The 24,562-nt window shown below is 43.5% G+C and overlaps 1 protein-coding gene across 2 annotated transcripts in view; it reads right to left on the bottom strand.

The window, feature by feature from the left end:
* Window positions 1–24,562, bottom strand: part of RASAL2 (RAS protein activator like 2) — a 184,739-nt gene that overhangs the window by 11,715 nt on the left and 148,462 nt on the right. The window contains exons 6-14 of one of the 2 annotated variants that reach the window (XM_082002903.1): window positions 16,973–17,126; window positions 15,332–15,430; window positions 13,963–14,517; window positions 11,480–11,624; window positions 8,052–8,196; window positions 6,935–7,171; window positions 6,030–6,231; window positions 3,118–3,317; window positions 1,280–2,141 (exon numbers count right to left, since the gene is read on the bottom strand). In XM_082002903.1, the coding sequence (XP_081859029.1) occupies window positions 1,280–2,141; window positions 3,118–3,317; window positions 6,030–6,231; window positions 6,935–7,171; window positions 8,052–8,196; window positions 11,480–11,624; window positions 13,963–14,517; window positions 15,332–15,430; window positions 16,973–17,126 (2,599 nt within the window). The remainder of the gene's footprint in view (window positions 1–1,279; window positions 2,142–3,117; window positions 3,318–6,029; window positions 6,232–6,934; window positions 7,172–8,051; window positions 8,197–11,479; window positions 11,625–13,962; window positions 14,518–15,331; window positions 15,431–16,972; window positions 17,127–24,562) is intronic. The other variant, XM_082002904.1, reaches the window with a different exon arrangement.

Here is a 24,562-nt window from a genome sequence, read left to right as displayed (position 1 = left end):
CAGGAGCTCACGCTGGCAACTAAGTTCCTCTGTCAACTTTACCTTACAAGCCAAAAGCCTTCCCCCTGCATAACCGTGTCTCCACCAGCGCTTTTGCCAACAGGGCTGCGTCAGCAAGGAGGATCATAACCCCCTGCTCCTTGTGGATGCAGCTTCACCGGCGGCATGGTGCAGTCTCAGCCTCAGGGGCTGCAACGTTCTGGAGTGAAATTCCTCACTCGTGCCTGTGTGCAGAGCAGCATTCTTCCTAGAAGGTCTTGTGGAAAGCAGGAGCTTAAAAAATTTCCTTCTCTACTAGGTAAGGTAAATCAAACATGACCATGTCTACCCTCACAGTGACCACAGAAGAACACACGTAACCCCAAGGAATAGTGCAGGTGTTGCTTCAAGAGCCTCACCCTGCCCAGCTGATAAGACTGTATGCACTAATATGGCATTTTAAAAAACCACCATCTTCTCTCTGACCTCCAGGTAGAGACATTTTCTACTTTCACTGCAGTGCCAAGCATTTAAATACTTATTTTCTCGTTAACATTAAACTAATTTAGGAAAATATTTTCATACACAGCAAATCCCAACAGGATTTTTTTTTTTTTAAGGTAAAGGAATGTTGGCTTTTTGACAGTAAAATCTTGATTTACAGTCACCTATGAACAACTGATAAAGTGCATTAGGAGTTGGTATATATAAGCACTCCTTTCCAGTAAGTGCTTGCATTATTCATAGTTTGGGTTGATTAATGAAAAAGCAGTATTCATTTGGGAATCAGCAATAGATTGTTGTATCATGGTGAAATTTCTCCACACTTAGGACAACTGTACTTCTTTATTATTTTGGCAGCAGTTTATTCTATGATATTTTATCTTTGTTTATTTCTCCATTTTTAGGTAGGTACACTTTGAAATTAGTGCCACAGGGCAAATGCATTCTCACGGGGTAATCTTAACTACAATCTGGAACAAAGCTTCTTCTATTTTTTTTATTCAGGGCAATTTTCAAGGTTTATTTCTTCGAGCAGGCTTGCTGCTACCTTAGTAAATGGAAAACTTTTTTTTCTTTAATTTAGTACAAAAACATCCAAAAATAAGTAAGCTAGGCTTGACAATCTTGTAAGGGTAACAAGCGTGACTATTCCTTACACTTGCTACTGGCCACTTGCTTAAGTGCCAGTGCTCTTTATTCAACTCAGTTCAAGTCAAAGGTCAAAAAGCTTTGAAGGTCAATCCAGCAATCAGCTAAACATCAAAGCAGAAAGTGCTGAGAAAAAGGCTTTCCTTACCTGCTGCGTTTGTTGCCTCTGAATTGCCCTCACCTTTGGGACAGGGCTCTCTCTAGAGGACGAGGACTGCTGCCGGGACCGGCTCCCATTCTGAATGGGTTCTGTCACCATGGCCCCAGACATTCCCGACATGCTGCCCGTGCTCCGTAAGGAAGCGCTGTGCGGCAAGGACTGCGGTGCTTTGGCCCTGGCGCCCAGCCCGGCTTGGTCCATTTTGCGGATCTGTGCTTGGCTGCTGCTGTTCTGGCGGGGCAGCGCGATGGGGATGTGCTTGTCTGGGACCGTGTGGCGCCGTGAGAAGTCCTCGCTCTGCGTGCTGCGCTTGGTGAAGTCCTCCATGCTGCTGTTGCTGGGTCCACTAAGTTTAAAGTCTTCACTGTTGCTTCGGCTCCGGGAGCTGGCCGTGCTCAGGTTCTCCAGGCTGGAGTCCACAGAGGCCTTCGGCATCGGTGGGGTTGGGTTGTTGAGATGGTAAACCGGGTTCTGGAATGACAGGGGCTGGAGGCTGCCCTGTTGGTTCAAAGCTGGGTGCAGAGGCCTTCTCACCTGGGGAGCACTCTGGGGTGTGCTCTGAGTTTCCCACAACTGTTTGATGTTTGCCACCTGTGTGACAGAGAGCTGGCTGCCGGCCAAGCGCAAAGGCACATCGTGCATAATAGAAGCATGGTCACTGTGAGCCGTGTGAGGATCTTGGAGGTCCATGAGAGAGATGCTACGTCCGTTGGGCAAGACGCTTTCCCTTTCATCCTTATCTGAGTAAGTCATGCTCTGGGTGGATGCCTGCTGAACCAACAGTAAGGTCTTGCCCCTAAAATATCCATCTACATTTTCCTGGGTTGGAGACTTCAGCTTATGCAAGTCACTGCAGAGTGGAAAAGAATTTGGTTAGTATTTAAGCAGCCAAGACCCAGAGAGATCTGTCCCAGAGAAGTCTTTCTACCTGATTTAACACTTCCCCCCCCCTCCCCCGCCCCGCAATCTTCAAGGAACCCGATTTCCTTTTATGAGCTCTTTGTGTTCAAGTCAGAACACACTCTAACTTAATTACCACTTATCTTTGGGAATTAGGTTTGATTCAAGTAGTGCTTCATCTTCGTTGTTTCACAGGTGAAATGCAAACCATTCCCACCGAATCCTCCCCCCTTAGACAGTTCTGTCTCCAGAAAGATTTTAGAACAGTTCCGATCCCAGTTAACCCTTCGCCAGCATTATGTATTGTGGGTGTGTGAAGATTCAGCAGTTGTGTGAAGGCTCTTGTAGCTCTAGATATAAGCTCAGAAGGCAGACACTTCCACGTGACAAAACTGGCCCTCATATCTGACAGCACAGAAACTACTTGGAGACCACAATATCCAAACTCTTTGGCAGTTTTGCCCTGTCACAGCTTTTTGCTTTAGATTAACAGCTATTACAGTGTGAGAAATGCTGCACTAAACAGAGCGGGGACTATTTTTGCTATTCCACTGGTAGCAAGTTCCACCTACAGCCCAGTTTTTTCATTAGCAGGAAATAAGTGGCCTGATTGCCAGAAGGAAACATTATGGCTGACTATGCATCCGGATACTCAGACTGGCAGTAAATTGCAAAATGGTTTTTCAGCAGCTGAAGTCATTGACTCCCAGACAGATGTTTGCATCCTGGGTAAGTCAAAAGCTTCAGGTCTCCAGTGCCACCTTGTGCACTCTCTCTCTGGGACTATGTATTCCCCGTGGCAGAGGCCTTAGCTCCCAGCTCGTACAGCAGGCCTGGGCAGACAGCTCAGGCAATGAAGCAGGCTCTTAACAGGCTTAACCACCCCCTTATCCCGCATCTTCCCTTGAGCTCTAGCTCTTACATACCCATCAGCGGGGTCCTCAAATATCTTCTGAAGCCCTGAGGAGAGACTGCCACTGACGTTTGGACTAGAGCTGTGCTCAGTGAAACGCCTCAGCTGCTGCTGTATTGGCGTAGGGTTGGTCATTGATTTGGTGATATCGGCAAGAATACGAGGAAGAGGTCCCAGTTTTGCCACGGTCGCCTGTAGGAAGGAATTTTCACCCTAATTGGACAACAAGCACCGCGACATCCGCCAGTTTTTTTGATAACGATGCACAGAGGCGGAAGGGTGGAGGTGGAAGGAAGGAGGGTGGGTGGTTGTGTGCGGGTGTGCCAGGACCGTAATGCAGTGTTACGGAGCAGCGTAACCACGGCGACGAGATGGATGGAGGAGACGAAACGGGGTGCAGCAGACATTGAGGAAAGAAAAGGAAATAGAAAAGAAATTAGGATTGACCCCCAAAAATAAAAATCATGCTCAATAAAACAAAACTATTGCCATTCCAATGCAAAACTATCATGCAAAGCAAACTAAGTCCAGGGTGAGGTCAAAGTGAAAACTACAGTATCTACTCATTAAAGGGCATTCAAAGACTACAGATCCAGCTAGTGGGGGGAACTTTCCAGGCAAAGGGTGTCATGTGGTAAAGGAAATGCATGCCAACAGACAAAGGGATGCGGTGTTCACGGGGATCATGAGAGAATCGCAAGGGTTGAGGGAGATGGGGAAAGGGAAGGTTTTCATTAAATAAGCCTTTTGCTTTTGGCATCCTACACTGATGCCATCTTCTGTAGCATCCCGCTATCAACAATTAAGCTGTTCTTCCCTACCTAAAAGTGAAAAATAACTGCATGAAAACATCAATGATCCTCATCCCAACATTATCACATCAGCCTGGAATGAAATGTGTAGCTTCTTGTTCAATTACATGTTAGCTCAGTGTTGGCCAGGCCTAGGATAAGAGCAGCTGACCTTCCAGCAAGGAAGGGTGCTCATTCAGGCTCTTTTATCTTTCTCCCCGCTTTGGGTCACTGCCGGTTCTATCATCTACAGGACACCTCCGGGCCCTCAGGACTGCAGGAAGAAGGTGAAAGTGCTGGAGGTTTATAAGAAAGTAAAACTCTGCTAAAAAAGACGATGCTCTTTTCAACGGTATCCTTATTTTCCCTGTAAGCAGGTATTCAGTCAGTTTGGCTCCAGAGAAAGGTCTCTTTACAGACGCTTTCGTATAGCACTTCTGTGTCTGTTAAAATCTCTGAGGTGACTTCTCTCATCACCTCCCAGTCCTTACCTACAGTAAAGAAGTATTGCAATGTAACTTCACCCCTTAATTCTCTTTTTAGCAAACCACTATACCAGCTCCCCAGGGCCTGCTAGGGTAGATCCATGCATCTAACCTACAGAAAGGATAAATCAGATTTGTTTTGACCGTTTATCCAGGTCTTGCTCCTCCCTTTCCTCACTGCCCAAGACATTTACGACTGTTCCATTCAGAGAGCAGCTCACAGTAACTAGCACCAAGTCCGAAGATCCATTTGCAGTTCTAAAGACTGGAGCTGGGTTTCTCTTGACCTGATGCCTGACCGGCTGGAGGGAGACAGCAGTGTCCCCTGCGCTGGTGGGTTTACCCCAATTTGTAGAAATGGAGGAACTGGTCTTTTGAGGGCTCACTTTGCCTGTTTTCCTGAGCTGAACCGTCTTTATAGCTGACTTTGCTGCCTGAGACATTCTGAATGTACACTGTGTGCATGTATGAGGGAAATAGAAAAACAAGACCATAAATTGTTATCAAACTATGATTAACTAAGAATAATACATATTGCCTTTTTCAGTCAAGGACATTGCAATTTACTCTGATGCAATAAGCTCAGTTTCTTGTTTTCTGTTTTAAGTAATGTACTGTGAGAAAATAGATACCCAACAAATAACTATTTTGGCAAACCTCAATGCAATGAAAGTATTAAGAGTGCATTGCAATTCACCTCACCTCTCCAGTTTCAAAAGAAAGAATAATACAAATGGAATATGGACAAAATAATGCACCTCTAAGAGTTGAAATATGGAACAGTTCCAAGAACTTGCAAAAAAAACCCCAGTGACTCACAGCTCAGCTTTTCTGGGTTTTATCAACTACCTTTGATATCAAGGTTTTAATGATTTTGGATCCTGCAAAGCCACATAGCTAAGGAAGAGCAAACTACTGCCTTTTCTCCTTCTATAGCTAAATGGAAGCAATGCTTATTGTTGGCAATGTCTATTGTGATCAGCCGAACAGAATGTAGACAACACATATGACCCCACCACAATACATGGCAGAAAGCATCTCGCTTTTTTTACAGGATAAAACTAAGAGTGGGAGCAGGTGTTTATACGGCATCCTCTTGCACGCTAAAAACTAATCCAAAGACTACAGAAATGAGAACACCCCAGCAGGCTTTGGATCAGGTCTTTAATGAGAACAGTTTTGCCTGGCCAACACATTACTCCATCAGAGCTGGGCAGGGTAGGGCCTGGTGTGCAGCAAAACACCTCCATTAGCATCAAAAAGGGCACTGCCACATTTTCATTTTGTGTCTGAACACCCTCCCTTTTTTCCAGCTCACTTATGAGAAAGGACCGGTTGCTCAGGGAATTCCAGGTCTACTTTTAAGCGCTGCCCTCTCCACCACTGAACAATCCAGCCTTACTTAAGGCTTTGCGAAGTGTTTGCACTGCTGCTGAAGCCCAACCACTTCACATGCCCTTCTTTAGGCCCTGATGTGAAATCACGGAAAGTACAATTGTGAAATACCACTATCAAACATTCCTTTCAAAAGCTTCTGAATAAGTTCTCCCCAAAGCAGGCTTCAGCTGCTCCCTTGATGTTTCCTAGTGCTTACTGTTGCTACGATACAATCACTGGATTCACCCTCCCGGGCCTCCAGCCTACTTTACCTTATCAAGTTGGGACACAACCTCCCATAAGAGGGAATGCAAAACCGAGAGCTCTCTGCCCAGATCGATGTAGCCCTCAAATCCAGGCATGTTTGAGATGGTATCTGGATTAGAGATCTCCAGGAGAAAACGCTTCATTCCTCCCCACTCATGTTCCAAAAAGTCATTCATGAAGGCCATATACTCTTCTTTATTACCAAACCTGCAACAAAGGGCGGGGGGAGACCCAGTCAATACCCTCCACACAAAATACAGAGTACAAGTGCTTACAGACAACGACTGAAAGGCTTAATAGACCTGCCTTTCTGAAGATTTACTCTAGGAGGAAAAAGAAAATTGGACAATTTGATTCACCGCTTTCTTGGACTTACTTAAATACTAGTAATTCACTGTTCATATTATGATTAAGGGCTCGACACATCTTCCCTCCCCCCCCGCCCCAGACACCCTTTCTCCCCTTCTCTGCACCCACCCTGTCCCCCCCGCCAAGACACATGCCATGCCCTTTGTTTCATTCAGCTGGGAATTTTGGAGGAAGAAAGGAGGAAAATCATGATCCTTGGTGGGAACAGGCTTTTTTTTTTCTTTTGAAATAGCATAAACACTGACATGCTAATGCACGTCTCTTCTTGGTTTTATACTGTGTCCCCTCTACTGAATTCAACACAGTCCAAATCTGCATGTGAAAAGGAGAATTTATCTAGCTCAACACTGAGGTGTCTCAAGGGGAACAGCATTCACATATAAGCGAGAAGTTTCCTCCTTTTCTAAAGCTGACTTCAATTTGACAGAGAATCAGCTGCCTGCAAACATGACGACCAAGCAGGGCTCTCCCGGCTCCACAGTAACCTGCAGTGACTTGCACCCCGAGAGGCAGAGATTTCAGTTTTATTGCCACCACCTACTTAGCAAAATTGGCGAGATTCTGAATGACTTTAGCAATAAGTGTGAGGGTGCGAGATGTCCGGTCGTCAGGATACTCCTGCATGAGGCTAAAGAGACTGGGGGACATGATAGCGGGGCACAGGAAGCGGAGGAAGAGGGAGGCACTGATCAGGCGTTCACTGATGTCCTGCTTGCCCCTGCTCAGGCACTGCTGCTTCCAAGATGCAAATACCTCCTTCAGCTCACGAGGGAACACGCTGAAAAACAAGAAACCAGAAAATAAAATCGCATGGGCAATAAGATGCAACAAGCTGAACTTGGTGACCAATCACCTGAAATAATTATCTGTGAGAAAACATCTTCGTCTCTTCCCCCCAGCCCCTTTTCTTTCTCTAGGCTAGGAAATGTCACTGGGCATCTATTCTAGACTCCCATTTAATCTGGTGATACTTAAGTAGTCTTTAAGGCATCCCTTGCTCATATACGTTAAGTGAAGCCATTTTCAGACACGCTGATTTACAAGCTAAGAACTACTTATCCATCACTAACCTGGAGCAAACAGGGCGCTAGAGTACTAAAACCAAACTGAACTCACCTCCACAAATAACATTCTTATTTTGCTTGTTAAGCTCTCTAAATAGTTTGCATGTGCTTCATCCTGAGGCACAAAGGCCCTTCTTCTTTCACTACTACTCAGAAACAGAGATTCATAGAAATCTCTCTGCCAACTTTTCCTCCCTGTGATTTCCTGTTCAAGTCTACAGATCTAAAGGGTCAGAAAGTTTTCTATAGACATCAAAACTTCCAGCTTTTTATTCCAAGTTCAAGCTAAGCTGTTATCTTCTCACTGTATTCAGCCACAGCTCAGTATGTGTTCCTTTGGCAAAGCATTTCAGCAGAAGCTCCTGTCAGGTACAGTGTGTGGGACTGGAAGTCCCCAATTTGGGCACAAGTTCCACCTGCAATATGGTGTCACACGTAGGAAGGTAGTGAGGAAGGGAAACAAAGGCAGTCTCAGAAGATAGATGGATCTATGCTGTATCCCTGTACAATTGTTGTTTTCTATCTTCAGAGGAGGAATGGGCACCCTCTAAGCAAATGACCTAATGGGGGAGAAGGGGAGGGGAAATGCCTCACCAGTAAGAATTGATAATCTTGCAGAAGGCCAGCTCACAACACATTTTCAGGTTGCTCTGATGATCTGTTAATTCACTAGATGAACATTTGCTGGGATCCACTTCACAGTTTTCATCTGACTCGTACAAAGCCTTGATAAACTCCCCTGGACAAAGAGAAGAGGATGACAAACCAGGGTAGTTACATGAAAAGCCTCCTTGACACACCTTTAAATCCTGCTTATGTCTTTCCTTGGCAACTGCCTCTTCTGCTCCCCGTGTCTGCAATACAGCCTCCAGACACCAGATGTTGGGGACACGACTCCTCCCAGACCTTTTGGAACAGAGCACTTGCCGTACCAGATCCGACAGCTGGTGCTCTGATGCTTCAGCCTCCCGTGCCCTCGCTTGCTCCAAATACAGGTGCAATAACAGGATGGCTTTGCTTATAACCCCTGCAGACACTTCATTTATAGCCTAAAGAATAGGATTTGACTTTGTATTCAAACTGTATTATCAACTATAAAATTATCCAGTCTTAGAAATGAAGCTGTGCTATTTTTCTTCATAATTTCCTCAGGAAATGCACTCGACAATGCTATTTATTTTTATTATTTCTAAATTTAACAGGTTTTTTTTTAATTTTAAGAAGTGTCACCTTGATTTTGAATAAGAGTAATACCTGAGTGCTAGCTACATACTGCTCATTTTTTCAACCTCTTATCAACACCTTGCAACATTTACATAGCCTGCATCTTTCAAAATCCTTTGCATTTCTGTCACACTGCTCTTATGGCATCACAACAGAAACTGAACACTTAAAAAAGTAGATGAGGTTTCCTTTGTTTGACATATTGGAATGAACTACTTACTAGTTTTCCTCCTATATATGCTAGCACACCAAGTGATTTTTAAACTGTTGTTCACTAGGAAAAACTCTTTATTCATTCATTTAATGATTCAATGTCTTTTGAGTTCATCTCCTCAGATGATCTTCCTGGCTCCAAGCTAAGGCCACAAGGCTTGTTTGTACAAAACCATTTTGCTTTTTTGTCTTTGTTTTCTCAAAAGCCTAAAACACCCAACCCCCCTCCTTGAATCTCAGGTCAGCAGTGTTCTTGCAAGCAAACCAGGCAGCAAATATTCTTAAGCTTTTTTTTTTTTTTTGTTAAGGTCCAAAAAATTTCTCCTGAGGGCATCTTTTTGCAAAACTCTCAGCATCACTTCTGTTGAGACAATTCTGGTTTTACTGTTGCTTATTGGATAATTTTTTTTTCCTTAAACACATTTGAAACTTACTCTTTGTGGTCCCCAAGACCCTGCTGTAATCATACATTAAGATGTTCCTCCAGTTGTATTAAATAGCTAACATCAAGTGTAATATTGCTAATCCTTTCAAAGAACATGGCATCTGAGCAAAATGACATTTAAAACTTGACAACGAATTAGATGGCTACATTGTCATGAGCAATCTTGCCCTGAGCTACAGACGAGCTGGAAGACCTTTGGGGGATTTTTCCATCTCTCATGTCTATGATTTACAATCTTATCACTCAGCACCAATGCTCCAAATGATGTATTAGAAGTCATTAATTTTAAAATATTTTTATGTAATTACTGCACATTAAGGGGCTTGCAGTCAAATGTAATCTACTGGTCCCACAGCTGATCATTCAGTCTCCTGAAGAGCATAGTACAAAGTATTATGCTGCTTATTTCTCCATACCAAGCAAGAGCCTAGGACTCTGACTTGTGTGCAGCGGTTCCACCCGTAAGACAACCAGAAGAGGCTCATTACACTTAAGAAATGGCCAAAACGCATATAATCACAGACCTGACTATACCGACCCTTGGAGCACTAATTTAGCCAACTATCTCCTTGATGACTTGCCAGCGTCTGGGATCGCTGAGGACAAGCGAGACTGCTGGGAAAGCAAGCTGCTGCTGCTTTTTCCTTTTTTTTTGGTTTTTTTTTTTTTTGAAAGGATGTGGTATGGGACTGGGCTTTGGCCTGATCTTGTTTCTCTTGTATCAATTTCCACAGCTTTCATCCAAGAAACAACAGGGGGATGGGTGGCTCATTGTGCAACTGTGGGTAAGAAGATTGTGTGGAGTTGGTAAACAGCTAGCTCTAGCGAGGCTGTGAACTTCTTCAGAAGACAGCATGCATGTTTTCGGTCCTCTTTATTGCAATATTAGTTGCGTGGACATTAATTCCCAAAGCAATGGCTTATGACTACAGCAGAGCCTTTTGGTGGAGAGGGAACAATAATACAATTATTAGAATCCACCCCGGCACATAACCCTGGACATTAAGACCCCACGGGGAGAATGGAGTAGGACATCTCAGGTTGGCCAGATAGTTTCAATGAGGCAGTGAATAAAGAGCACTTTGGATAAACGCAGGCAGGAGGCTCCCTAGACAGTCTGTATCTCCACCTCCTGCCCTGTGCTGCTCAGTAGCCCTGGAGCCTCACTCCCCCTGGCCGTGTTTGTCTAAGGATTTTTGTTGGGGCAAAGTATCAACTTAAAAGATTAACACAAATGTTTATGAATTAATTGCTTGTGGCAAAGGTAAGGCCTGAGCAAGTCCAAGGGTCACTCTGGAACGTGCCAGCATGACCAACAGTTGCAGCTGAAGCATCTGGCAATGAATTGTCTTGTATTACATGCAGTCAACCCAAGCGCTAGGGTGGGATCTCACACTTCACACTGGTGAACACCACAGCTAACATTTGCTGTTAACTACAACAGTGAGTGAAAGAGACTGACCGAAGACGCATTAGCAATACACACTTGTGGATGAGAACTTTGGTTGTCAACCAGATACCCCTGAGTATATCTAACCCCCTGGGTGGTAGCACTTCAGCCTGAAGTGAGTGCAGGAGCTTCTTTAGCATACAGGGAGATTAGTGAAATACATGCTTCACATTCATAACTCCCTCTGAAATCTCCACCTAATTGTACTGCATGTGATACCATGCAATCCTGACACAACACAAGGTATCGGTCTCAATTTCCACTGTTAAACTACATGTCAAAATCCCTTTTTTAAACCTGTTCATGCATCAGATGGAACAATCACCATTGCCCACAAAACAACTGCAGTATTGCACTTCTTCATCACAACTACAGACACACAAGGTTACCCAGAAAAACATAATGTAGTGACAAAAACTTTAAGAGGGGCTCAGCTGTATCAAATCAAGTTTGCCTTTCCTTGGGCACTACTCCTGCAGGCACCAAAGAGCATTTTCCTCTGCGTGGAGGAAGGACCTCAAGAGTAAGATAGCATGTATTTTGCTATTTGGATACCAGACACCCGGGCTGAGTGCTGAGGCAGTTCCTTCCCATCCCACATTCCTAGATGCACGAGGCTTCAGTCATGCTGTAGAAAGTTCAGGGTTAGCTCTTGCAATGCAAACGGGTGACAGACAGGCACTTTCTTACCTAGCGCATCGTGAAGATACTTCTGCCCTACCAACTTTAGGTATTCCTCAATAGCTTTGGTAGCAAGTGTGTTCTCCCTGAAGATCAAGACATCATGCTCCCCACAACGATCTACCTCAGACATCACCAAATCGGTCAAGAAGTCCTGAAGAAAAAGGTCAAATGGCAAGAGGTTATTTTAACCAGACTCAGTCATGCCAGGCTAACTGCAGAAGCCAAGAAGGAAGGATGAACAGAGGAGCCATAGGATTACTGAAATAACTGTTCAGCTTTGGACAAGAGGTGCAGATGCTACATGTAGTATGGGCCAAGGAAATAGCTAGGGCTCCTCTTGGGTTTATTATACTTCTAAAATGATATAGATCAGAAGTTACAAAGGGAGAAGTAAAAGTCTCTAAAATGAAAACCTTTATGGCCAAGTTTGTATTTCAGTTTAGCTCCTGAAGAGAAACCCTCACCTGTTTGTTTATCAATGGCTTTGTCTGCTGAAAGAAACTGTGACATTATATTTATCTTTTAATACTGAATATTGCATACAAACTTGGGTTTAAAAAGCAAAACGGAAGTTTGGCACAAGTTCTTAACAGCCTGGTGAAATTTAAAAAGAATGGCTTATATAAATCAAATTCACAAACCAAAAGTGGTTCAGGCTTTGGGGAAAAAAGTTAACATAATTGCTGTGGGTCTATATGGCCTAACTTGAACTGCATTCAAATGCCCAGGCAGGAACTACGAGCACGTCTTGATACAGTAAATAATCTCTTGATATAGGGTCTAATTATACAGTAATACTTCTTTCCTAAAGTGATAACTTTATGTGAGTCAAGAACACTCAGCATTTCACAAGAAATACTTGGTATTTTGCAAGACCAGGCATCATAAAGTTCTCCAGGAGAGGAAGCATATTTCTCCTTTTTTATTTTTTTAAACTGTTAAAAAAGAAAAAGAACCCCCAAAACAAACAAAAAAACCAACCCTGAATTAGGTCTGAGTGATAACTGTGACTTGCTGGTTCTGCTGCAAACAGTATCCTCCTCCAAACAGTTCAAAGAGGAGGCTGTAATAAGGTTTCGTAACCCCAATAACTACAGAAGTCATAATGCACTGCTAGCATATAAGTGTAAAATACAGAGAACAAATGATATGTGATAAATATAGATTAAAAAATACATTTAGCACTTGTTTTTTCAATCCATTATTGCTGTTTCTTTTCAGCAAAATCTGAATTATTTTCACCTGGCACAAACTGGGAACATCCAGCTGCATCACCACCAACATAGTGTGACCCGGAAACATACCCCCTTTGCAGCTTTAGGTTGTAGCAGCCTTAGCTGCTCAGTGCTTCCAGTAAACAGAGGTTCAAACATTCAGGCACTAGGAAGGCAAAGTCACAACAATAACTCATCTACCAGTTGCAGCTAGCCCTGCAGGAATCCAGAGCCCGCTTTCCAGCGGGATTAAACTACAACTCTACAGGGCCTATCCCAGTTACCAGCTTCTCTCGATCAGACAAACAGCTTGGTAAGGAATGAGTTCTTATCATACACTCTCACAGAGCACCAGCCTTCCAGAGGCGTATGTCAAGGGAAGAACAGTAGAGAGTGGCATATGGTTACGCAAACACAAGTTAAATTAGGTTGTCCCTTGGATGTTGCTTACGGCCATCATTCCACATCTCCAACCCTCTAACTTGTATTTGGTCGTGCTTAACTGGCTCTAGCTGGCATTACTGGAAGAAGCTGGCTACAGCTTGGTACTACTCACATACTGTCTTGGCAGCCAGCATCCAGGTAAATCAGTGTTTGCTAATGCTTCTCAGAATTTCCCTGAGACCTACAGGACATTCTCCCACAACCTATTTGAAGAAACCAAGGCTCACTCCAATTGCTGCCTCACAGAGAACCATCTCTGTACACACACAAGTCCTAATAACACTCTTGGGGCAGGTGGGATAACCATTAACCGAGCACAGGTTCTCCAAATGGCTGTTCAAACACTGACCAAATCAATGTTAGCATTGATTAGCTGACTTAGCACTGAATCAACAATGGCACCCTGCTGCTTATTGTACCAGAGACTTGTTATAGAAGTAATTCTCTGGTTTACTAATCTTTTGCTTACTTATTTCTTATCCTGTATCATCGTTTTAGAGATACAGAGTGTTCCTGAACACTCAAGTGCAGGCCCTAACTTTTCACAATAACATGAAGTTATATAGTCCTCCTGCTTATACTTTGTGCACAGGATCTTTAATCTTTGTATCAGCTCTTAACCATAGTTCGTATTGTGCCTACCTACATGCCTTCCTGGTAGATGCAGTTGCCCAAGTCTTTTTGAGACCCTTTTCTCAGTCTTACCCCATGAGGCACCTTCTGATGTTGCTTATGGTCATGCCAGCCCGGGCTTCCTACTTTCTAGCTGAAGAGGTACTACCTATGAGCAGCGAGGGGGAGTTGTTTTGCCAGGAACCACGTTGTTCTTACCTTAGCTCTCCCAGTGCTCTGAAGAATGTGCACCAAAGCACAAGCCATCTCTTCCTTGTTCCTTACGCTGATCACAGGTTCCAGCACCGAGCACAGCATAGTGTAGTTGCTGGTAACAAACTCTGCAAATTCTTTGTATTGCTCCATGGGCAAGATGGTGATGGTCTGATAACGGGACTTAATCCGAATGGAAGGTCCCCCTGATTTCCCTTTGTTGGGTGTAGGTGTGCTGACTGGGTACCATTTTTCCACAAACTGGCGACCGGTTACACTGGCCATGGGAATATTGACCAGGCCTACATAATTGTTCTTGTCCTTTTTCTTCTTCTTCTCCACATCCTTGTAGATGTGAACTGTGATGCTGTGAAGAGGCGGGAGACCATAGAACTCAAAGTGCTCTCCCCAGAAAATGTTATCTGCTTTCGTTTTGCTGGTGGTGCGGGCAAAGAGAGTGTCATCAAGGCACAGCTCACAGAAGTATTTCTTCTTGGGGGCCAGGTCCTTTGCCTCAATGATCCAGAGACGGAGCACATTTTCAGCTCGACGGCAGTTGTCCTGTGCAGAAGAAAGAGCTCAGCTTTGCTTCAAAATCCCTGAAAATTGCATATTTTGTCTTCTAAAGCAGCAGCAAAGGGCTGCCTTTTGTGTCCAAGGTAGGGACAGAGTCAGAATTCAGAATCAGATTCTTCTCTGAGAGAATCAGAATCTCTAGAAAATCAGACATTTTCTTAAATACAGGCAAAGGGATGCCTTTTGTATGTCAAAGGTGGGGACTATAACATTTTTCTTCTCAAAAAGCTGTATTTGAAATGCTTTAGAAAACAAACATTCTGCACAGGAGCCCCTCAAAAGCTGCTAGACTGGTGTGGCACACTGCATTGTTTTTTCACTCTTGTGAGTAACTCCAAGAGCACTGTTAGCCTGTCCCTCAAAGGTGGTACGCCAACTATGGAGGTGACTTCTCAGATATTTCCAGCTGATCAATAACTTGATGCCCCCTTCTCACTCTGGCTCAAATTCCTTTTGGTATTTCCCCCCCAAACTGTACTCCCACAGTAAAACATGAAACCTATGAAGCCACGTCCCATCCTTCTGAGGTCCACTGTATCAGAAGTCCAGTCTGAAACATCCTAAGTAGGTACTGGGGCAAGGATCAGGAAGCACGCCAACACGTATTTATTCATTAAAGGTTTGACCTACTGCACTCGCTAGAATAGTACACAGCAGCTTCTCATACACTAATCAGCGGACATCTCCCCAGACTAAATTAATTGAGGATGCATCTGTGGGAAGAGCTGGTACACTGGACTAAAATCCAATCATACCACCTCCATTCCCCCAGTAATCTTATCTCCACAGTTTCTATTACCTTATTTGGCTGCACTGTTCTGCGTAGGTTTTCCATCCACTTGTCCCTCTCTGCTGCAGAGGAACAACTGAAGCATTTACTGCCACTGGAGTAGGTTACCTGGAACATATAAACGACAGGCTGAGTTCAGGCAAGCCTCGGATACACGTAAGCGGCTGCAAAAAGCAAGGAAGAAGATAAGCAATGCTTGAGCAACAAAGTAAATATGAAAAAGGCAGGAAAACAATATGGAAGCCTAGAAGGCAGAGAGGTTAAGAGGCCCATAAAATGTAGAGAGAGAAAAAAAAGTCAGTTCAAATTAATATAAAACTAAAGAAACACAAGGAGCACCAGAGGCTCCTCTTAAAGACTTAAACAAGGCTTTAATCAACCACTTGTTAATTGATCCATAGCTATTAAATGCTTGCAGTTTTTGCCGTTAAGTCCCAGAGGCAGATGATTTGGTTACTAACAGCATAAAGACAGACAGAACTAACAACGTATTAACATAAGGTAAAACACACCAGAAATGGTGTCTTCAGTAAATCCAAAATATTTCAAGGGTTCATATACAGAGCAATGGTCTAAAACAAACCCAAAGGAGTTGTGCTCTGATCTGGCCCTGACACTCGGTGCCATACACTGCTTTCATGCAGGAGGGAATCACCTTGGTTTTTTTCACTTTCACGTGGCCTGACAAGCTTCATTTACTCTTTCCATTCATTTGTGCACACAATTAAAAAGCAGTTTAAGGCAACAGCCTCAGAGCCAAGTTGTTGCCAGTTTTTTCACTCAAGTCCCCAAACCTAAGCAAGCTGGAAAGTGCTTCCAACCAGAAGAATGAGACTGAAGCGAACAGGAACAGCTGCTGGATACATCCCGAAGGAGCAGGGCCTGATGTGCGGGTTTTCTGCCGGAGCAGTTTTCCAGGTTGCAAACAGATCTTTGTTCCAGAAGTTTAGACACATCTGACTAATCCTGCTGAAGACAGACTGTCACCCGCCCCTGCCACGGCCCATTACGATGGCCTTAGATGCATCCAAATAGCACACACAAATAGGCTGCTGGTCCTCAAGGTAAGGACTGTGCTCACGCAAACAGCCTGTTTCTGAAGCAAAGCTAGGAGCCACATAGTGCTGTGCTGCAGCCTGTGCTGAAACAGCAAAAGGGTCTTTGCATCCTGCTCTGTGGTGCAATGGACACATCCCTACTTACCGAGGCTTCTCCTTTAGCAACTGGAGAGTGGGCTGAGCTAATGGGAGGGGGCTCTGACTGGAAATCACATTTCTGAGTTACAGTATATTTTCTAAATTTAATTGTAGGTGAATTTGGAGAGGATGAATACACAGCTTATGAACAATAGTAATTTTCAACCATACATTTGCATGCAAACTACAAATGCTTAGGTATTTATCAAATTAAAGAGATTTTTCAATCAGAAGACGTGGTAATTGCAAAAGATTTCTCTCCATTGAGTGATTGATGCCATTAGCCTCAAGGACTTTGAAATCGCATGCTGGTTGGACAGCCCCCACCCGAACCTCAGGATAGCAGCGGCTGCTGATCCGTTCTCCAATTACAAAGTCACAGAACAGCGTACTGCAAGGGTTCAGACCGACTGACAGCATATAATCGGCTGCGTGTACAGAGATCGATCTTTACCTCAAAGCAGAAGTCTTGTCCAAGGATACTGCTGTGAAGTGGTTTGACAAAGACTTTTTCTTCTGACCCAAGATCCAGGGCCTCCACGGCGCTGCCTGGGCTCAGTAAAGACTCATGGGAACGCGACTCCTTCAGCTTCGGCAATCCACGTGACCTGTAGGAGAGCAAGGGGGAAAGGAAACATTTTTCTCACAATTACTAAAAGACTTGGCGAGATCCCAGAGAAAGCTGCACCTTGGTGTTTATTCAGAAAAACTTCTACAATTAGTCTGTAAGCCTTATGAAAATAACATTAGGCTGGTAATCCCAGACTCCTAAGGAAATATCCACCTACACAAGCCCAGGAAGTCCATTCCCACTGACCTAGAAATTGTAGGTGCTGAGCCATCAGTGAAAGAACAGCAAACCAAAAATCTCAGAACTGAACTGCTGAAATTTAAAGAAACCCCATAGATAGGTTTGGATATATTACTCAAAATATTTACTACTATCTAGATGCCTAGATAAATGTTGTGTATTAACAGCAAAAAGCACACCAATCTCTAAATTTCTAGGCCAATGCAGAATGATAGCTACTGTCATTAGAGCCGATGATCCCCCTTGCAATACACTTGATTTTTCTTGACATACAAAGCCTTTACACTAAAGTCAAAGATGCACATTATTTCCCACTTCACAATGCTTAAGTCAGTTACCTACATTAAAGTTTTGCATTTTTTTCTTCAGCTGCTTCTTCCAGTTTTAACAGTTTCCAATTTTTTTGATACGTCCATTCTCTTTTAACTTCCCCTCACTAACACATACTGCTTCTCTCTTTCAGTTGACTGTCCTGTAAATCCCTTAGCTCTACCAGAGCTGGCATCTCCCACATTCACAGTACCTTTTTATCAAGGCAGTCTTCTCTTTGTCCCCACCAGTTCTTGAATACTTCTCAAAGACATATCCCTCCCTCCACTATGCCGTAGCTTTTTGCAATCAACAGCAACATCATAAAATGTGATCTAATACTTTCTGTATTCTTCCGATTTGATTTAATGTGACATTTGTGCGTAGCAGGGAGTTCTGCTGTCAAACAGCACTGTAAAACATGCACATTTTATAGGTGACAATGGCTTCACCTGTGCTCCTTCTAACTCCGAGCTGACACCTGGACTATAAGCTTCTGCAATACAGTCATATAATACTTCAGGCACAACTAGCATTTCTACTTCAAAACGTAACACTATGTGCACACACATTTTTCCTCTAGCTGGAACTCAGTCAAAGCTTTCACAGATGACCAACAAGGAGAAAGAGCACCGAGTCCCGACTTAGCAGAAAAGGAGCTGTTTATCTGGCAGGTCGAGATTTTGTTAAGATATTGAAGCTCATGCTGGTCCCTATGCCTGTCCAGTGACCCATGGAAGTGTGTCCATAAATATGGCTGCACATCCAGCAAGTGTGACTGAGCACAAAGAACAGATGTGAAAGCAGAAAGGCATCAGTTGTCTATACATGATGCAGAGAAAAGCAACGCTCTGAAGCAATGCTTTCTCACCTGTGTTTGTCCTCACAGTATTTCCTCTTTTATTCAGTTCAAGATTCAGTATCAAATGCAAAATGTTTAAAATAATATATTTACGGAGGAGTGAAAAGCACAGCTACCTCCAACAGCTTCCTTACTTTTGAAAAATAGGTAGTTTTAATATAATTCCCTCACATATCTTACACAAAAAAATCCTCATATTTTGTAACCTTAGCAAAATCAAATTCCTCCTACCCTTGAGCAATCCTACAGGGAAACAGAAAGGGGGAAAAAAAACCACCCCAACATATTTGGAAAAGGCATCTTCAGTACTTCTAAAGCTGCTTAAAAAAAAAATTTGGTATCACGAAGGATACATGAAAAGCAACAAGCAGAGCAATAAGCAGAGCTCATCTGACTGCTTTTGTACAAAATAAAATGCTGAAGGTATTCTAGTAGGTTCATGTATGGTAAGATTTATTAAACAGTAAGGGAGAACTTTGTTCCCATTTAATATATTGAATGACCTAAGTGCAGGCAGCAAAAACCTTTCATCAGAGGGATATTACAAAGACACCGATTTCAAATGCAAAACAGCAGCACTGGTACAAATGTGTTGGCTGCACTGTGCATGCTTTGTTATAACAGGTTACAGCAGCAGCTGTACCAACGCAAACATAAAACCTCAGCCATGTATAATTGAACACTTGCTGCAGTTAAGGTAGGGCAAGTCTAAAATAAACACACCACAATACAACACTTTAATATCATCTCTGCAAAATCCTCTCTAATTTCTCCTCTTAAGAAAGCACTGCTGAGGTCACTTGGCTTCTGTCCCTATCCCAAACTCTCAGCAATTCCAGTCCTAACAAAGTACTTTGGTTGCACGATGCAGGGGAGCTGGCTGAGCCAACTCCTGCCTTGTTAGAGAAGGAAAGCATGGAGTGGTCACAAAGAGGGGGAAGAGGAGGAAATGAAAAAATAATTACCAAATAAAGGAGAAAGGAAAAAGAGATTTTACAAATCCCAGTTAGGCAGAGGCTGCACTTGGAGTAAAACAAATCAAGCACACCTACATGAAACAACTGTACAGCCACTTAGCAGTGCATCCCCAAATCATAGCGGTGCCACATGTCACAGCCCTTCTTTTCAAACTTCGTTCTCTGGGCTACATCTCAGACAACAAATCCTGCCAGGAGAGGAAGAAAGGCACAAAAATCCAGGAGGAGCTCTTTCTCAAGCCTTAGGTTACAAATTTCAGATGAGCATCATGCCAGGCAGATACGCTGGGACAAGAAGAAAAGTCACAGCCACACTGGTAAAGAGATCTCCTCATCGGCTGTGCTCCCACCCGGCCCCACGGGTGACACGAAGAGGCTCCCGGGTGCGTGTTGCCATGGTGCAGCCTCCTGTAAGGAGATTAGGGGGGGGCCGGCAGCCGGGAGCTCCGCAGATGTGGCAAAGGTGACCTTTCCAGAAAGAAAGAAGTCTCTCCTCTTCCTTTCCTACAACAAGTTTAATGAGACCTGGACAGTTAAAGATGGCAGGAGAGAGCGAGGCATCTTTCAAGAATGCCTCCAAATAGCCTTCGGGGACAGGGTGAGGGCAAAAGGCAGGTACACACCGCAATTGTACTCCATGCCTCCACATCCCATCTTGCAAGTTAAATCTTTTAGTAGCATCTGTTCTGCTTCATTGGTCTTTTAACTAGTTACCTTTGAGCATTTTGTTTTGTTGCAGACCAGCTGGAGCATGGTTAGTTTTGTTGACTCAGGGTCCTGGGGCAGAGGAATGTCTATCTGTTCGAGCAATCCCTTGAAGTTACCATATTTATAACAGCTCAATAAACTGATTAAGTGGCTTAGAATTGGCACTTTATCTTCCATAAACACCACAGCAATGTCGTAAAGTTGTTGGTTAGATGCAACCACATGCATTTAGAAACACAACTACATGCATTTGTAAGCACCACGGTATATATTTCACCTATTGCTAGATCTGCAAAGCAAATCATTGACTTGTGCCTAAATCAGCAGTATCCCAATCAATATAGGCAATAATTATACAGAAATAATAGTTCTCTGCTGCTTTAAAGCCTCATCTGATATTCTGAAGCTGTAAGTAACAATGAAATAAAATTGCTTGCTGGCTTCCCTTTTTGCATAGATGCCACTAACAACTTCCCAATGTCCAGCAAAAGGGCTGGATTAACAGGGTCTGTCTTGTGTTAGGTAGGAAGCTACTGGTAAAATGAGTATTGCTTATAGCCTCTGTTAAGAGAGAGGTAATCCCAGAGAAGCAGATTACTGTAAACAGGAAGATCGCACATGCAAAACGTGGGGGAAGGGTTGTTTGTACAAATCTGTTTCTGTTAAACAGCTCCATTAACTACACAAATCCTGTTTTAAATTACAATTAACCTCCAATGATCAACTTTTCTCCTGCTGCTTTTGTTATCAGCTACTGCACACAACAAAAAGATTGCAAAGGAACAACATAGAAGTTCAGAGCAAATAGTTACCAACAGCACCAAACAATTCTTACATAGGTATTCTCCATAATTTCTTTCCAATAGGAAAAGCAGGTGGAGGAGGAGCACATCAGGGAACATTTTAAACTTCTCACCTCTTTTCACATGCTTTGGAGTACTGGTCTTCAGAGCTGCATAATTTCCGTCTAAACCAGAGCCCAGCCAATGCCCCAAACCACTGACCTGGCAGCAGCATGCAACTGCTACTGAAAAAGATCTCTTCAACACCACCATCTTGCTGGCCCAACCCCAAGCTGACCCTCTCTCCTTGCACACCATAATTCAGTAATTTTCCACTACAGGAAGATGTCGGTTGTAAGCCGGGAACTAGAAACCTCTGGCTTTCAGTGGCCGCCCATGGCACACAGCAGCCTATTAGTCAACTTCTATTATATTCTTCTGTCTATAAGGCATGTAGGACAAAGGGTTAAAATCCTAATTGCTCTGGTTATGAAGCTCTCCTGCTGATTTTGACCTATTTAAAAGCCAATCTACAAAGCACAAAAGACTTTCAATTACTGAGCTTACCAGGGAGAGCACTATATTGCTTGGAAAACAACCCTGTGGACATCAATAATCCAAAAGATACAAAATAAATGTATAGAAATGAACTACCAAGGAACAGAGTCCCATAACCTGTTCCCTTTACCAAGCTGGTGTGAAGGCAAAGAACTCTGAAAAGAGTATTTTGTTCAGCCCAAGCACCCGACTGAAGCCACGTCTCCACTGGTTTTACGCGACACTGTACGTCTGCATGCTTCAAATAATTCCAGCACAATACCCGTGTGTTTAGAGACACTCCCCGAGATCAGAAAGTTGAATTCAATACTTAGCCACTCGCAAAGCCACAGGAGAGAACTTGGACTGTAATGCAGTGAACTTTCTGCTCAGTGCTTCTATTCAAAATCCCAGCCCCGCTGAACTGGACCCTAACGTCGGCAACATCATCTGCAGTACCGGTGTGCTCTACCGGTGCTGCAGCATCAGGTTTCCCTGTCCAAGCGTTCATTTTGTAGGCACCACACCCCGCTTCATTTTCCAACTGCTAATTAGCAGAACATCTTATTACTTGGTCAACAATTCTACAAGTCTAACCAGTTTCATTAGTAATTTTTTTTTTTTTTTTTTTTAATCAGAAACTTAGGGTAACTTATTTAGATGCAAGCTCTACTGAGCTGCAATTAAACGCTGGCATTTTCCAAGCATATTGCTTTAGCCTTCCGTTGAGATGCTGGTCTTTTCTTTCAAGGCCCTACCCAAAGCCTCATTGTTTGAATCCTGGATTTGCAAAGCCCTTCCCTGCCTGCTCTCCCTACAGATCACAGCTTGTCTAACAGACACCTCATACCATGCAGCCAAACAGGCAGCTGAATTTCACAGTGGTAGCGTTCTCCTCACTCTACTGTAAGCGTGGTCTCTCCTATTAACGTTTCAAATTCTTTTGTTTTGCTGGACCAGAGATGCTTAACCGATTCTGTTTCATTTCACTGCTACGCGATTTATAGGCGGATGCTACGTGGAGGTGCCCAGGGTTTGCAGAAAAGCATCAGCCACTAAGTAGTATGTTTTATGGGAAGGGGTCAAGTGAGCTTGCAGGCAGGACAGAGCAGTCTAGCACCAAGGTGAAGGTTTGCTACAATAGGCTTAACATTGAGTTTTCACTGAAGAACAAACAACTGCATGAGGATTGAAAAAACTGGCTGAAAGAAATATGTTCATCAAAACAGGAGTGAGACGTCTCTCCGGAAACAAAACCACTCCCCCCCTTTCCCCATACTCCAATATGCAGATAGAAACAGATACGCTGAACAAATACAAGCTGTGAGTCAAGCCTTAATAACGCATTGTGTAACATAATTTTTATCCTTACGTCTAAATCAGGATAAAAATCACCCACCTGTTTTTGAAAACCAGCATTAAATTAGTATGATCGAATATGAAAAAACATGGCAAGATTTGCTTCTATTATTTAGATGATCTGTGTTATTTCATACTGCAAAGAAACGAGGAGGGAGGAGCGAGAACTTACCGAAAGTAGAAAAAGCTGTCGTTTGAGCAGCGATACCGTTTCACCATGAACCCCAGAGCCATGGTTACCCACTTCCCTGCAACCTGCCGGAGCCCATTCTGAACAAGCACACAACGGATCCTGCGATCATCTATGACTATCTGATAATGCCATAAAATGACTTTTAGTAAAGCAGGAGGATTCCCACGTGGCAGTAAATCCCAACAGGGCAAAACCCTCCCAGCTGTCTGCAGAGCTTTATTGCAGTCGGTGAGACCATATGTAGCCAGTCTCAACCATCTCCCCCCCGCCGCCCCCAAAACAAAACTGAGGTGAGAACTGACGGTCCACTTAAAAGTCCTCTCAGTTTGTGGCCAAGAATTTGAAAATATTAATTTGGTCTGTCCTTTCAAATGTCATTTTCCTTAAGTCTTTTCTCATGCTTTTTTACACATTTTAGATATTACTGACACTGAAAAAAATGTTAGAGACAAATGTGTGGGTTGAAAAGCTCAAAGAATGCAGTGGGAAACAGGCTAGAAAAGCTGTGAAAGATGATACAGTAACATGGTGCCAGATAGCCTCATGGCGAGAGCTGTTGATAAGCTGGTGAGATGCTGTACTGGCCACACCTCTGAAGAGCTTCATTCACATCTGGCGTGGGTCACAACTGAGCAGAATTCTCACGTTAGTGCCTTGCGAAGACAGACCATGAGTTTTCAAGTAAAACAGACCGCCTAGCAAACAACCTGAACCTGGAGTAATAGAAGTAATACAGACCGAGAGGTTGTGGATTCATACGTGAGACCTGGACGCTGACTCACAGTGGGGCTCGTTTTCTGGACGGGCACTGCAGCTCTCTCCTCTCCCCATCCACTAACCCTGTCACACTGAAACTGAGTTTAAAAGCCAGAAAAAATAGCTTGGCCAATTGCTTTCTGCTGAAACAGAAAATCTGATTACGATAAAATCTGCCACTTATCTCCGTTGCTCCTTCCTACAGCATTCCTGAATCCTTTCTATTTTAAATCAACTCTGAGCAAACAGCATCCATCCTCTGTCACCACCTGGAATGGCAATGCAGTGTTACAGTACCCCAAATCTTGATGTGCACCAGGATAACTACTCTTCCATACTCTAGAATTTTATAGGTATTTATCTATAAACGTTCTCCTGTTTCTTAACAGGACCCAAACACCTCAAAAGCATGAGAAAAGCAACATGACAGCAGCATCTATTTCCTTCTAATCCTTGCAGGGTTTTAATTTATAAAGTTATATGATACTTTCTTTGAAGGCAGGGCTCTTGTATTTGTCAGAGCAAGAAAAGGTAGATGCTATCAGTCAACTGGCCCTGAAAACCTGTATAACACCATGACATCACCTAGCATCACCTGCTTAAAATGGGAAAGGGGTAGGACAGGAAAGTTTTTGCTGCAACAGATTGAGATTCATACAGAAAGCAGGGAGAGCAGAAGGTGAGAGAATGGCAATTCTTTCTCATGAATGAAGTCAGCTATGTGTTATCTTCTTTCACACAAACAGTTGT

This window comes from Phaethon aethereus (genome assembly GCF_964289735.1).
Source record: "Phaethon aethereus genome assembly, chromosome: 8".
Classification (NCBI taxonomy): domain Eukaryota; kingdom Metazoa; phylum Chordata; class Aves; order Phaethontiformes; family Phaethontidae; genus Phaethon; species Phaethon aethereus.
This window is presented reverse-complemented; position numbering and strand designations above follow the sequence as displayed.